At 39.3% G+C, this 14949-nt stretch overlaps 1 protein-coding gene across 3 annotated transcripts in view; it reads left to right on the plus strand.

Moving 5' to 3' along the window:
- The first annotated feature begins 1447 nt into the window (after positions 1-1447).
- Positions 1448-14949, plus strand: part of LOC143850775 (mechanosensitive ion channel protein 2, chloroplastic-like) — a 41915-nt gene continuing 28413 nt past the window's right edge. For 2 of the 3 annotated variants that reach the window (XM_077360026.1, XM_077360027.1), the window contains exons 1-2: positions 1449-1720; positions 6589-6840. In XM_077360026.1, the coding sequence (XP_077216141.1) occupies positions 6742-6840 (99 nt within the window). In that variant the 5' untranslated portion in view covers positions 1449-1720; positions 6589-6741. Of the gene's footprint in view, positions 1721-6588; positions 6841-14949 lie in introns of all 3 variants that reach the window. The other variant, XM_077360028.1, reaches the window with a different exon arrangement.

Here is a 14949-nt window from a genome sequence, read left to right on the forward strand (position 1 = left end):
AAACAGACCCCTAGTGGGAAAATTTTCCATGGAAATTTTTATCTTACACCCCTGGGTGACTCTCTTTTCCCGTTGCTTCTTAATTTTATTTTCAACTGCTCTAGCTTGTGACGTGTAACATAATGGCGGATATGATTTTAAACTTCGAATTTATTTCAACGGATAGCTTTAGATGGGATTCTACCTTTCTTTTGTAACCCACCATCTAAAGAACGTGCATACTGTCTCTCTAACACAAAAGACCACACACACTGTCTCTCTAACACAATCATTTCTCTTCTCCTTTGAACCAAAAGGTTTCAAGTGTATATCTGGCTGACGTTTCATTGAGATTAAGGCCTGTTTGTTTTGGATAATGAGAGCCGATTGAGAGTCCAAAACTGATTACGGTCTCAAAATTATGTTTTCGGGGCTCACAATCCGCCCTCATAATCCATAAACAATAAGGACCTTTTGATTTTTTTAAAACAGATTGTGTCCCAAATCTGATTATTGGACTCGAAATTAAACATACTTTTGAGTCCAATAGTTTGGGACTCCGAATCAGTTCTTAAAATCCAAAACAAACACTGATTCCTAGTCTAATAATCAGTTTCAGTCATACAATCAGTTCTCAAAAACCAATACCAATGGGCCTTACCAGTGTTATTTCCATGTCTTCCAGCTACTTTATTACGTATTTTAATTTTGGGAAAACTACTAAAAAACCCTGCATCAAAAGGTATATATTAGAATCCCGCCATGATTTTTTTAATTACCAATACAACCAGTTTTCCACCTTAAATAACTTTCAAGTTTTTTTTTTGACCGATTTTACCCTTTACCATTAACTATAGTAAATGTTAAGATATCAAAAAATCCCTAAAATCTTTCTCTCTCTCTCTCTCTCTCACACACACACACCCACACCCACACCCACACATTGCAACAACCAGAAGAGAATAGTCCTCTGAACTCACAGTGTTCCAGTGTGAGAGGATCAAATATCCCCTATTTAGGCAGCTTTTATGTCAATGGGGTTAAAACCTTTTATGGGAGCAGAACTGGGCACATCTAAATCCGGTCTATATGAGGATCAAAACCCAATAATAAAGGTCTCCTATAGAGAAAGAGAGAGAGTGTCTAGGGATTTTTCTTTTGCTATCCTTTAATATTTCATTTTATCAAGAGTAATATTTTTTATCATTAATGGCAAGTAATTAAGGGTATAATCAGTAAAGAAAAATCTGAAAGTTATTTTAAGGTGGTATTGGTAATTAGAAAAAAAATTAGGGGATTCTTGTAGATAAGTTTTGATCTAGGGGGTTTCTAGTAGTTTTCCCTTTAATTTAACATTTCTGAGTAATAGATACACGAATTGTTTATGGATTATAACTGGAACTCGGATCAATAACTCACCCATAGGTCATTTCTCTCCTACATCGTAGAATGAAAAGTTTTCCCAAGATAAAATTTTCCATTAGAAATGTTTTTCTTGCAATCCAAACAGGGTCTAACTTCATTTCCTCCTCTTTACCTCATGTCACTACTCGACAATAATTCGTGGGCCCACACAAAAACCTCGTTTCAACGTCTCTGATTTGATCTCCAGCAGAAGAGTGCAACGTGCATGTTCTTCCTCGATACGCCTCCTCTCTCTCTCTCTCTCTCTCTCTCTCTCATCAAAAGCTTAATTTTCTTGTCATATCCGAAATTGTTCGCCATTAAAGCTCTGTTATTGGTAATTATAATAATTTGTTTCTTCACTTTGATTACTTTTCAGTTGATTGGTCTTTTTTTTAAAGGTCTGAGTTATATATATGCTGCACTTTTCTATCAGTCTAGGGTTTTATCAGAAGGATGCTTTTGAAATTCTAGGATTTTTGTTCGAAATTGTAATTAAATTTTTACATAACTTCTTGAATTTCATTCTGAAGTTGACTTTGATCCAACACATATTTATGAATTTTCTAGTGTTTGGTTACTGTTCTATTTAAGTTAATTTTTCAGGGTTTTAATTAGGGAATGCCAATACCTTCCTGTGAATGTTACGAACCTGAACGGTTTGTAACGTGATTGATCTTCTTAGAGGGAAGATCAGCCTCTTGATCCACTTTGAGGGAAGGATCAGTCCTCCTTCGTGCAAAAAGACACAATTCTAAGATGATTTGTTCATTGATGAAATAAAAGATTACAACTTATTTATAACTCATAGATCGTGTGCAACTTCCTTACTTAATAAGAATCCTACCCAAATCTACTTCCTAATTAAATTATAGCTTCCTATCAAATCTCCATATACTATTAAATATAGATAAGTACTAAAAATATTGCCAGTAGCTATATTAATATCAAAAGCCAATTTGGATATTGCTAAATTCTGATTTATTCCACTCTAAGTGGGACCCATCTATCTAGGCACGTAACATTCCACACCTCTTGAAATCAACCTTGTCCTCAAGGTCGGAGATTGTACACTGGCCAGTTGGTGAAAAATGAGATTTTGAGCAGGAATTTCCAAAAATCTTGTCTCTTTTCTTCTTCTTTCTCTTTCTCTTTCTACTTCTCTTTGTCTTGCGGTTGCTCACCATTTTGTATGTCGATGTCAATGGTTTAGGTAGCTCCATTTTAAAACCGATCTTATCATATTGTTCATCAAAACTCCTTCGGTGTGCTTTTTCTGAATGATTTGGATGTTGATGCATGGATGGTGAGCAAGGATCTTCTTGATTGCGTTGGACAAATTGAGAGGAAGGACGGACTTTTCGGCGACGGACTCGTCGAACTCGACTATACTGAAAATCAACGATGATTTTCTTTTGTGGCTTCTTCGGTTTTTCTTCTATCTGCTTTCTTTCTCTTTTCTTCTTTTCTCCTCTTTTTCTTTTTCATTCTGCAAGCCTTCTCGAGGGTGGTCTCGTTAAACTCTTTCATTAGCTTCTGTAGACATGGTGGTTCTTCTATTTTCACGCCAAACGATAATGCCAACTTGTTGAAATTGGCATTCATAGAAGCAAGATGCCTTTTGATCTCTCTTATATCTTCATCCCATCGATCCATTATTTCTTCGATTTTCTTCGACATGATGACGGAACGTGCCGCTCTGATACCAAATTTTACAAACCCGAACGGTTCGTAACGTGATTGATCTTCTTAGAGGGAAGATTAGCCTCTTGATCCACTTTGAGGAAAGGATCAATCCTCCTTTGTGCAAAAAGACGCAATTCTAAGATGATTTCTTCATTGATGAAATAAAAGATTACAACTTATTTATAACTTATAGATCCTATGCAACTTCCCTTCTTAATAAGAATCCTACCCAAATCTACTTCCTAATTAAATAATAGCTTACTATTCTAAGAGTAGCCAATCTGCTAAGAGTCCTATCAAATCTCCATATACTATTAAATATAAATAAGTACTAAAAATATTGCCAGTAGCTATATTATTATCAAAAGCCAATTTAGATATTGCTAAATTCTGATTTATTCGACTCTAAGTGGGACCCATCTATCTAGGCACGTAACAGTGAATTTCAATGTCTTTAATTTCAATTTCTAGTTGTAACGACACCTGCTTTTTTACATCTAAGCATGAAATTAGTTGATAATGATTGTGTAATTCATGACCATGCATGACGTTCTTTGTCCAATAATCATTCATTTAGCCCCATGTTACATGGATTCTTCTAAATGGGCAAAGAATCCGTGTCGGATACATCTCGAATTCCAATACTTTAGGATTCTTCGAGACACTTCTAGATCTCTTTTATTTGTTTTTTCTGCATACCACTACCACAAACTTACAATTACCTCGGGGCCGTTTGGATAGGCAGATTTTAGAATCCGGGATATCTTCAAAATTGTAGCTAAGAGACAAGAGAAGAAGGGGACCAACCGTCGTTTTCGACTTCTCGCCCTTCTTTCCGTCAGCAAGAGAGTAGTAGATCCTTCCATATTTCCAGGTTTTAGAAATCTCAGGATGCAGGAGAGGTTTTAAAACCTGAATTTCTCACATAAAATCCAAGAAACGCTGTCAGGACCATAGTTACCAGTTCAGGAAACGGAAATGGCAAACGGTATGTTAAACGCGTGGAAAAAATCAAAGGGGAAACGTGAAACGGGAAACGATAGAGAAACGCATGTGAAACGCATTGGGAAATGTCTTGGGAAACGCAAGGGAAACGTCTTGGGAAACGATAGGGAAACTTTTGGGAAACGCAAGGGAAACGTTTGGGAAACGCAAGGGAAACGCGTAAAACTTTTTCCAGAAAATTCATTTCCTAAAACATAGAAATTACAGATGCTTTAACTTAAAAACAGGGGAAACACGTTTCTCTTTTTCCAGAAACACGTTTTCACATACGTTTCACACGAGTTTCACATACGTTTCAGGTGCGTTTCACATACGTTTCACGTGCGTTTCACAGGCGTTTCCCCGATGTTTCACAGGCGTTTCACAACTTTTTAATATCCGTATCGTATCCGTTTCGAAAACGCATTTCCCATTCCCCACGGACTAGGGGTGTAAACGAGCCGAGCCGAGCTGAGCTTGGCCAGGCTCGGCTTGAGCTCGGCTCGGGCTCGAACCAGGCTCGGCTCGGCTCGCGAGCGGCTCGCGAGCCTTATCGAGCTCGAATTATATTAATTTCACACCCCTCATCTTCCCTGGACAGCCCTATCTAGTGTTTTTTTACTACTCTTTTTACACTACGGGGGGTGGTCCAAGTAACAAATGGGGTTCCAATAAAGAAGTGACATATTTTGCCTCCCCCTTTCACTCCCTAGACAACCCTTTTAGTGTATATATTAATATATAATATATATATTTAAATATATTAAATTCTTAACGAGCCTTAACGAGCCGAGCCGAGCCTGGCCTAACTCGGGCTCGGCTCGTTAAGCTTAACGAGCCTGGCCAGCCGGCTCGGCTCGGCTCGTTAAGGATTCGAGCCGAGCTTTTTTCAAGCTGAGCTCGAGCGAGCTTCCGAGCCCGAGCCAAAATTGACACCCTTACTAGGGACGTTTCCTGCTTCTATGGTCAGGACAGCATACAACAGCTTGATCATGAACCTTCTTTTACATTGTTCTCAAGCTAAAAACCTGGATTCTAAAATCCGCATATCCAAACGGCCCCCTCATGTTTTGAGTTTTACCCATTTTACTAGTAAGTTTCGTAAATAGAAATAAAATATAATATCTACTTCATTGATTAAAATTTTCAATATATTTCTTGTTATAACCATATTATTATGTAAGAAAACAAAATTTAAAAATTGATTAAAATATTTGGACGAATTCACGAATCGTTCTTTTTCTTTTTGAGGTTTGTCAGAACCAACACTCGATACCCAATTGCGACACTTGAATCCGTACTGATGCAACATAATTAGCCAAATATGTGAGATTACCTTATCCTTATAGTGTTAGGGTCATCTGGAATTCTTGAATCCCATGGAACTTTGTGCTTGAAACACAGAGAGAGCATCAGCATAGTTATAAATTTTGGCCGAAACCAAAACATTTCGGCCAAAATTTCGGATTTCGGCCAAGGCCGACACAATTTACTGAAAATCGGAAATTTACAAGATTTCGGCAAAATTTGGCCGAAATATCAGGTTAAAATTTCGTTTTTTACCCTCTTTAGAAAATTTCCACCGAAATTTTACAAATGTCCACGTAAATTTGAAAAAATTTCCTCCGAAAATTTTATGAGTTTCATCGAATTCACTTAAATTACCACCGAAAATTTAGAAACTTCGGTGGAAATTTTATGAAAACCAAAATTTTATCATTTTTTACATCATTTTGGCTGAAATTTATGCCGAGGTGGCCGGAATCGACATTTAAAACCTTGAGCATCAGTTTATTAGTCCTTGTATTTAGTTTCTTCTTCTTTTTTTGCATCATGGATTGACCTACATTTTCAAAAAAAAATAAAAAATCATGGATTGACCTACACAGTCTTGTCCACAATTGTAGTTAGGAAGAAGATATAGCAAACTAAAGTAAAAGAAAAAGAATGCATGAATATACCGTTGTGTGAGAAGTGTCTTAAATGACTGTTGGACTGTGGCGTGGATTTTTTACGCTTGAATTTTAAGGCAGACATTTTTATCTTCTTTGAAAATGTTATTTTTAAAGCAAAATTTATCTTAGAAGATACCAAGTGGGGGTTTTGTTTATCTTTGTTCTCCAAGACAAAACTACCTATCAACCATAAGGTACATATTGGGCTTAGGGTACACTAATTTATGGCACACAGTCCATGACATGTAAAGTATTTGCCTCTTTCTGTTGGAAATTCTAGAGAAATAAATAATGTAATTGTAATTTGTCCATTGATTTAAAAAATTTGTCCATCGATTTACAGACTATTGATACTGTAGCAGGAGTGCCAACTTTGTGGGCATTGGTGTGATTATTTCTGCATATTTTACTTTCTATAACCACCATATCTGTAGGATAATGAAGTAATGATGGGATATTTAGAAAAGTATTTCATTGATGTACTCAAATTTTAGAGAGTTTCAGTCATTTCTGGTTTGTTGTTGGGTAAATTTCGATCATGTTTCAAATGTTAACTCAACATTAGATTTTTCTTTGACAGGGTTCTGAATGTTTTGTCTCATATTGTGTGGTAGTCCTTCATTGGGTGCCTTGAATCCCTTCTACCCATGTACTAGTTTTCACAAGAGTTGTTTAGAAGCGACAGGTAGAGTGAAAATAACATAATGATTTTGTGCTACTAGCTCATCCCCCAATGTTTTCAATGATGGCTGTCGCTGGTTCGTTGCAATTATCCCATGAATTGGGAGTTCAGAGGAAGCACAATTTCTTTGGACACCCTAACCAATTTAAGGTACATGTATATCTACTATATGGTTGATTTTCACATTGGATATATTGTTTGCGGAACTTGCCATGCCTATTTTTCTCAGAGAAATATGGCGAGAAAATGCCCAACACATTTATTGAGCTTTTCCCTCTCATCACATGTGTCGGTATGGTCATCCTTTTTCCCCCTAGAATCTTATTCATGATCTTTTATTTGATAATGTAGACACCTTTTGCTTTGCAGTATAAGCATGATGGCATGTGATTGTTAACGCTCGAGCGTCCCCCCCTCTCTGTGTAACTAACTACCTACGTACCTACCTACATAAACATACACACATATTTCATGGTTTTCAGCATTATTTTGTTCTACCGCATGTGCTAGAATTTTTTCAAAATTTCTTTTCTTCATATTTTTCATCTGTATTTATACCAAGGTTTTAAATTTCGGTTTTGGTCGCCACAGAAACGGAAACGATTCAGTTTCAATTGGAATTTTAGGTACAAATCCTGTAAAATCACGGAAACGTGTGGAAACATTTTAGGTATCTCCTTGCTGAAACGACAAGGAGATACCTTTAATTTAGACTCTTATACGGAAACAAAATTCACTTGGATTCGGAAAATTACAAGATTTCACCTGAAATTTCGGGTTTCGCCTGAAATTTTGGTATTTCGTTAATGTTTCAATTGAAATATGCGAAAATTACACTCAACAAAATGTTAAGAAATATTTCAGAGGATTTAGATAAAACATGCAAAACACAAGATCCAGTGCTCAACATCAATTATGAAAGATGATATCGGAAAATGGCATCTCCATATTTTAGTAAACAATATCTAAAGGGCAATGATAAATTTGCACCCCCTGTAGGATAATTCGCACCCCTTTAACTTGAATTGACTTTAAAAAGCGTTAAAGTATGCCACATCCCCTCCTTTAAAGGGGTGCAAATTATCCTACAGGGGGTGCGAATTTATCACCGCCCTATCTGTGTTTTAGTTTAGCAAGTACCATACAAGGAGATACCTTTAATTTAGAGTCTTATATGTTATACTGCCTACTGTAAAGCATGGCTTTAAATTTCGGCCGAAACGAAACGAAAAGGTCGAAATATTTCGATTTTGGCTGCCACCAGAATTTTTTGAATGGCTCCATTAGAGCAATCCTGACCATCCAGCCAACAGACCTGGCCACCATTTTAATGGGAACCGTTTGAATAACACTTGAAATTTCAGTATTTCATTAATGTTTTTGTCGGAATATGCGAAACATTCGACAGAAACCCTGACAAAAATCAACTCCACTCGCAGGAAAGAGAACAACGAGTTTCCTTTAAGCTATTTCTAAAAAAAAATGACAAAAAATAACAAGAAAAACCAGTGGCGAAGAATCTTTACTTGATTTTGGCCATGATTTGGTACCGAAATATTTCCTTCATTTTACAAGATTTCAGCCAAAACTTCATACAAAAACCAAAATGTTTCCGGTTCACTGAAACCGAAATTTAAAACCTTGCTCTAAAGACGGGCTCAACAATGTAGCAACATTGCATTAAACTGCCGCGTTATAGGGACCTGGCAGGCAGGTCCCTATAACACGGCAGTTTATGATAAGCTTCCAGGTCCCTATAACACGGCAGTTTATGATAAGCGCCTTGGTTTCTTGAGATCTCATATTGGGGCAGGTATGCATGCAACACTGATAATTATCTCCTTGAAAACCCCGTTCTCCTCCAACAGATATTAGATCTAGTCTGGATTTCTCATTCTCCTCAGGACCAGGGTTAGAGATGTTAAACTGAACAAAAATAATTTCTCAGATCAGTTTATCTTAAAAAAGCATCTCTATGGATGAAATGGCTAGAAGAGGTGCCACTTGGTACCATTTAATTTGAAATGTTTGCTTCGCTCTATGCCTCGTTGAGCCTTAGTGCCCGGAGGTTTCTTCCTCAAGGGCCCGGTGCCTTGGGAGCATTCACCAGGTCACTTTTTGGCGTGCATCACCTGGGGTTGTGTCTTGTGCTTTAAAAATTTGATTTTTATCTGCGATGCCTGGAACCCTACCTTGCATTTGTATTTTGTAGTATAGGTTAACTTTCAACTATCCACGAGCAAAAGGGTGCATTATATCCCTTTGCTTAATTAGAGAATGTATGATACAAATTCCTGTGAGTACTGTGATTTTTAAGATAGAGATGCAGTTCTAAATTGTGTCTTTGTGCCAGCTGATTTCAAGTTCCTAATAACTGGTTCATAAAGTTTGGATGGTTCAAATTCCTTTGTTTTAAGTTCCTCTTTTTTGTAGCGAATATGGGTTTTGGCCAACATTGTTCCTTTGTATTTGGTACAATCGTAATTGGCATTCTGAAGGGAGGGGGGGGGGGGGGGGGGGGGCTTGGTGTAATCATTCTGCATTTCTTGTGTGATGTCTTTGGGAGTAAAAGGGTCATGTAGAGAGCAATTTATTTATTTTGTTTTAATAAATGTTTCGTGAGGCCTGTTAAACCAGTTTAAGCTATGTTACCGAGGTATGACTATGGTTATCGAGTGCGACAGGGGGAGCGAAATGTTCGAATTGACATCAATAGCCAAGCGAACGAACTACCGCGATGTGAGGTCGATGTCTCTCCTTATTCGTCTTTAGAAAGCCGATTAGTTAAACAGACGACAGAGAAAACGTGCTCTGCTTATCAGGCGCCTTTACGATGGGAGTGATAGCCAAGTTCTTTGTTCTCCAGATTGAGGTGACTTCCTTTCAAGAAGAGGGGTCGCGATACCTCGTAGACGAGTGCCAAGTGGGTTTATTTATTTTGTGGTAATCTTGTACTAGCTTAAAATGTTAAATATAATTTTATAAAAGAACATAACAAACAATAAATTGTCCATAAAAATGCATAAATTTCTGGACCCTAATCATTGTTGAATGAAGAGTACAACAATATTATTTACTTTCGACGTCGATACCATTCATTCTTTTATACAACGTGGATATGAACAAAGCGAATGAGAAAGGATCATGTAAGCATAGGTTCGTAAGAAACATGATTAATAGAAATCAAATATAAGTTGCCAGAAAGGAAAAAAAGAAGCAATCTTGACAAATGCTTATAACCATTAAAGAACTATAGAAAAGGAAGTTGCAAATTTTTGTGACATAATGAGAGAATAAAGTCAAGAAAGAACTGGAAAAGTTGTATATTGTATGTAAACTTCCACAATTGACAAAGAGAATATGCATGTGTTTTAGATTGGGCCTCTGGTTCCTCAAAAGGACCTTGGAAGTTGCGGGAATTGGTTGTGGAAATACTTGATTTGATAAGGGTTCTTGATCCTAGGATTGAACATCGTAGGAGATCGGCGAATGAAGTGGCTGATAGCCTAGCAAAGGCTGGAGTCCAAAGGGAAGAAATAGAAATTGCATCTTTTTTGTAAGCCCGATTCAGGGCAATGACTATAAATAGTATTTGTAAGCTTATGGGGACGCCTTGTCCCAACCATATTATAATAAATTGTCATCTTTCAAAAAAAAAGATAGGGATGACACTATGTGATGCAGATTGTAGTCCCAATAAGAGGCATCTTTGCTCATTCGGATGTGCTTTTATTTTTCATGTAATTTTATTTCAATTGCCTATATAAAGGCCTCTTGTATTAGAGTTTTTTTAAGTTTTGTTGAATATAGATTAATTGAGATTCTCCCCTCTAATTTCCTCTCTTCTTCCCGAGATTTCTTCTAATTCTTCTCTTCTTCTACATCTAGGTCTCCTCTTCCTCTTTTTCTTCTCTTTTCTCCTATTTCCCTTCCCGGTTCTACATCAAAATTGGTAACAGAGCCAAAAGATCCAATATTTTTTCGCTATTAGAATAAAGCTCCAAGTGCAGCCGCGGAGGTTCGCGCAACAAATTCTCTAGTAAAGTAATTTCTCCAGTTACCCTCAACTTTTACCCCATCCGAACAGCGCCATATCTCCTCCAAAAAAAAACATCTTCCACACCCGATTGTTGCAGGGTTTTCATGCAAAAACCAGCCTGTCTTTGAGCAACAACACCTCACTGGTCAACTCTCCCTCAACTTAGAAGTCCTCTCCCTTCAAGCTCATCAACAACCCACTCTTCCGTTTCCTCCTCGGCCCATCTTGCCACACCCACACCAGTTTACAACTCAGCGGTGAACCCAACAATCTGTACCTTTTAATTTAGTCAAGGACCACCAACAGCCCCACCTTGATTTTCTTCACCCCAACTTCTAATTCAACCCATTTCATTCACCCATAATAGGTCCGCCCAACCCATCTTCTTCCTAGAAGAATCAAACGCACTGCTACCTTCCTCCACCAACACACACAAAGAAAAAACCCCATAAAATATGTCCCTTAATTTGCCCGACATCATTTGCCGGAGAAATCCTCTTCCACTGGAAGCCCTTCCGTCGCCCACTCCACCTCCGGCATTCCGCCGCGGCCTGCCGGTGTCGCACGCACCACCCCCGCCTTTTCTCATTCCCAACTCACCTGGTTCCGTAACATAGAAGGAAACGTGGAGTTTTTTTTTATTCCGCAGAAGACTAATAGGTAAGTTACATATCTCATTTAATAAGATAACTTACCTTATAAGAGGTATGCTATATGTGTCATTTAAAGGAAAAAAGAGAACTAAAGCTATTTGGTAACTTTTGGAAAAAAGAAAAAAGTAGCTTATGATTAAAGTTACTTGTACAGACCTTTTGAAAAAAGCAAAAGGTTACCCCCACTCTCTTCACCTTGACACACCCCCTTTCTCTCCTAGGCACCCCCATCTTGCTTTTCCTTTTAAAGTACCTTTAATAAACCCTCGCCTTTTCTTCCCTTTGTCGCCCCCTTGATTTTCTTTTTATAAGTTAACTGTGAAAATCACCCCCATTTCCCCCCAAGGGCACCCCCTTCATTAATAGTAGCAGTTGTGCGTAACTAGAACATGGGAAAAGGAGTAACTAGAACAGGGGGAAAAGGAGAAAAGAAAAGTAAAAAAAAGAAAAAAAAAAGAAAAATTGATTTTTTTTCTCCCTTTATCTCCCTACACGTTCTCTCTCTTCTCTCCATCACATTTTCTCTCGCTTCATTCGAGCTATTTCCTCTCGAAATTTAATCTTGCCATCATCACAAAAGTTGTTTGTGACAACTTGAAGTGCATATCCAACCCACTTTCAGCAGCCAACAGCGAGTGCAAGCACTACTTCGATCAACTTTGGCTGTCTGTCCCTTTTGGTCCGATCACTGATCTAGGCTATCCGGGAGTCCGAACTGAGATCCACAAAAAACATTGTGTTCCATTCTACACGACAGACATATTAGATGATTGATTTTATTTTTCGACATCGATCGCAATGGCTCCACCATTTGTTCCATATTTTGATGGGTACGACGATTGATATCTTCAAGGCTACACTCCCTATAGCTATTATGAGGATGTATGTCTACGGTGAATCTATGCTCTAGATGCATATCTTGAGTACTACGGCTATGATCACTGAGCGACCATCTGTCAAGCCAGAGAAACTGCGAGACGGCAAGCCCAGTCGTTATGGATACCCATAGTAACAGACCGTCGCGTAAAGAAGCTGCTCAACGAGAAGAAGCCGCTCGAAGAGAAGAAACCGCTCGACGAGAAGAAGCTGCTCGACTTGCACAAGAAGCCGAAGTTCAGGCAATATTGGAAAGGATAGTGTGTGACTTGGACGAGATTAAATTGACAAATCAATCAGGTGAGAAGGAATTTGCTAGAATTTGCTAACACTACTGAGGAACCACATGATGATCCAGTTGACATTGTAGATGTGACCATTATAGTTGTTGAGCCCCTGATTATGCTAGATACATAGTCAATGATGGCAAATACAGAGTCAGAGATGGAAGATATAGAGCTAGAGAGTCCAATGATTGATGTGGCAGTACTAGAGCATGGAGAGCTTTAGCATTGCGTGGAGGATATCTCTTTCACATCAGGACAGGAGCATAGTGACAGTGTTGAGTCGCCCGTGGATATTCAGACAGTATCTTAGCATACCGGACGACAGCACTGAGCCAGATACGGTCCTAGTAGATGACTTTCTTGTTGATTCTACTGAGCCTGATGAGATACCAACGAGTGTTGATCTTTTGGAGGATGGTCATGGATTGATATTGCCCGTAGCGTTCATGCCAATGTAGGAGGAGTACATTGCTATCTTTCCAGCCAGTTTATTTCTTCAGAGTGGTTTGTGCTCGTATGATTCTACATGGGCGATTTCTGCCCTCTCGCTCCGTCGGCATTTCAGACCTTTCTTACAGTTATTACGAGCATTACACATCAGGAGTGCCTCTGACGGATTATGACTCATACTGCTTTAGTGGATCGTCTACATATTTGATCCGGGCGGACTAGAACTCGAGTTCTTTTCAAGCAGGGGAGAATGATGCAGATTGTAGGTCTAATAAGAGGCATATTTGCCCAATAGGATGTTAGAAATTTATTTTCCATGTTATTTAGTTTCTAGGATTTTATTTTCATGTTTTTAGTTTTAGGGCTTTTATTTTTCATGGAATTTTATTTCAGTTGCCTATGTAAAGGCCTCATGTATTAGAGTTTTTAAGTTTTGATGAATAAAGATTGATTGAGATTCTCCCCTCTAATTTCCTCTCTTCTTCTTCCCTAGATTTCTTCTATTTCTTCTCTTCTCCTACTTCTAGTTCTCCTCTTCCTCTTCTTCTTCTCTTTTCTCCTATTTTCCTTCCCGGTCCTACATCAATATGTCGTGGATTGGTGGAAGTACCAAGTGTCACGGGGAAACAGTTCAGGACACAACCGGTATTAAAATCCATCTCGTCTCGTCTCGTTGCGTCTTGGAAATGCGTTGTTTATAGCACCTTTGGTCGCCACTCGCCGCTAAGCTGGTTGGTTGGCCAAACTCTATAGGAGGAGTTGACCCCGTGACTTGTTGACTCCTCCCCCGTTAGGCCCAGCAGGTGTGGGCAGGAGCCTTGGTGGCTTGCTCATGGGTTGCAAGAGGACTTACTTGTGCATTTGTTGCACACAGTAGGAAATCATACTTCAACTCGTAGGCGTGCCCTAAGGGAACTATGGGTGCAGACTGCGAGCTATCCATAGGGATGCTCCAGTTTCTTTGGTTGAGGATGGGGGCCAAAGACAGTGCATGTTGGGTTGGGTTCCCACATGCATTGCGCGGCGGACCGGTGCAGGGGGCTACCTATACTGTTTGCCCCTCTGCACCGCGGTACGCCTCGTGGGTAGGCCATTCTCTAGGTCTTCCATGGGTTCGTGCCGGGGCGACTTCGGTTGCCCTCGCGAGGTGTACACCTTGCGGATCAGTCCATGGGGCATCTTGCTCCTTGGATGACCAAGCCCTAGTGCTTGGCGGATTGGTGCGTGGCATCGTCATGCCTCGTACTCGATGGACTTTGCATTAGGCCCCAAGGCCTTATGTTCGATGTACTCGTGATGCAGGCTGATCATGAGTGTGGGTATCTAGAAGCGCATGTCAAGATCTGAGCCAAGTAGCCTGTTGAACAGCTTAGAGTTTGTGTGCACATTTGAAGCATCAAGGGGTGTTGGCGTGTAGGGCCTTTAAAGGCTTGCACGATTGAAGGCTGGCCCTAGCATTCGTGCATGTTGGGGCGCCGCACGGGTTACTCCGTTGCTCAAATATTTGGCCCGTGACACAAGGCTTTTAGTACCTGTACACATTGCAGTTTGGGTGTAGGTAGTCTGTCCACAATGTTTATCTTTGGAGCATACATTATAAGGCCTACTTGTGATTTTTAATGACTCGTCTCTGAGAACCTTACTACGTGTTTTATGTCCATTCTTCCTTTCCAGTAGATTCCCCTGATTAAATCTATGATTTAGCTGACACTTTGAATTTATTGCTGACACGTGTGGACACGTGTGTCGTTTCGGACACGGGAAGACACAGTTGTGTCCCTGAGCACCTTACTATATGTTTTATGTCCATTCTTCCTTTCTGCCTTTCCAGCGGATTCCCCCGATTAAATATATGATTTAGTCGACACTTTGAATTTATTGCTGACACGTGTGTCATGTCGGACACGGCACGACAAATATGTTGTGCCGTCTCCGACACGACACGCGTGTCCAC

This window comes from Tasmannia lanceolata, unplaced genomic scaffold, assembly GCF_043159265.1.
Source record: "Tasmannia lanceolata isolate RefF3 unplaced genomic scaffold, GAP_Taslan_0.1 ptg000018l, whole genome shotgun sequence".
NCBI classification, from domain to species: Eukaryota; Viridiplantae; Streptophyta; class Magnoliopsida; order Canellales; family Winteraceae; genus Tasmannia; species Tasmannia lanceolata.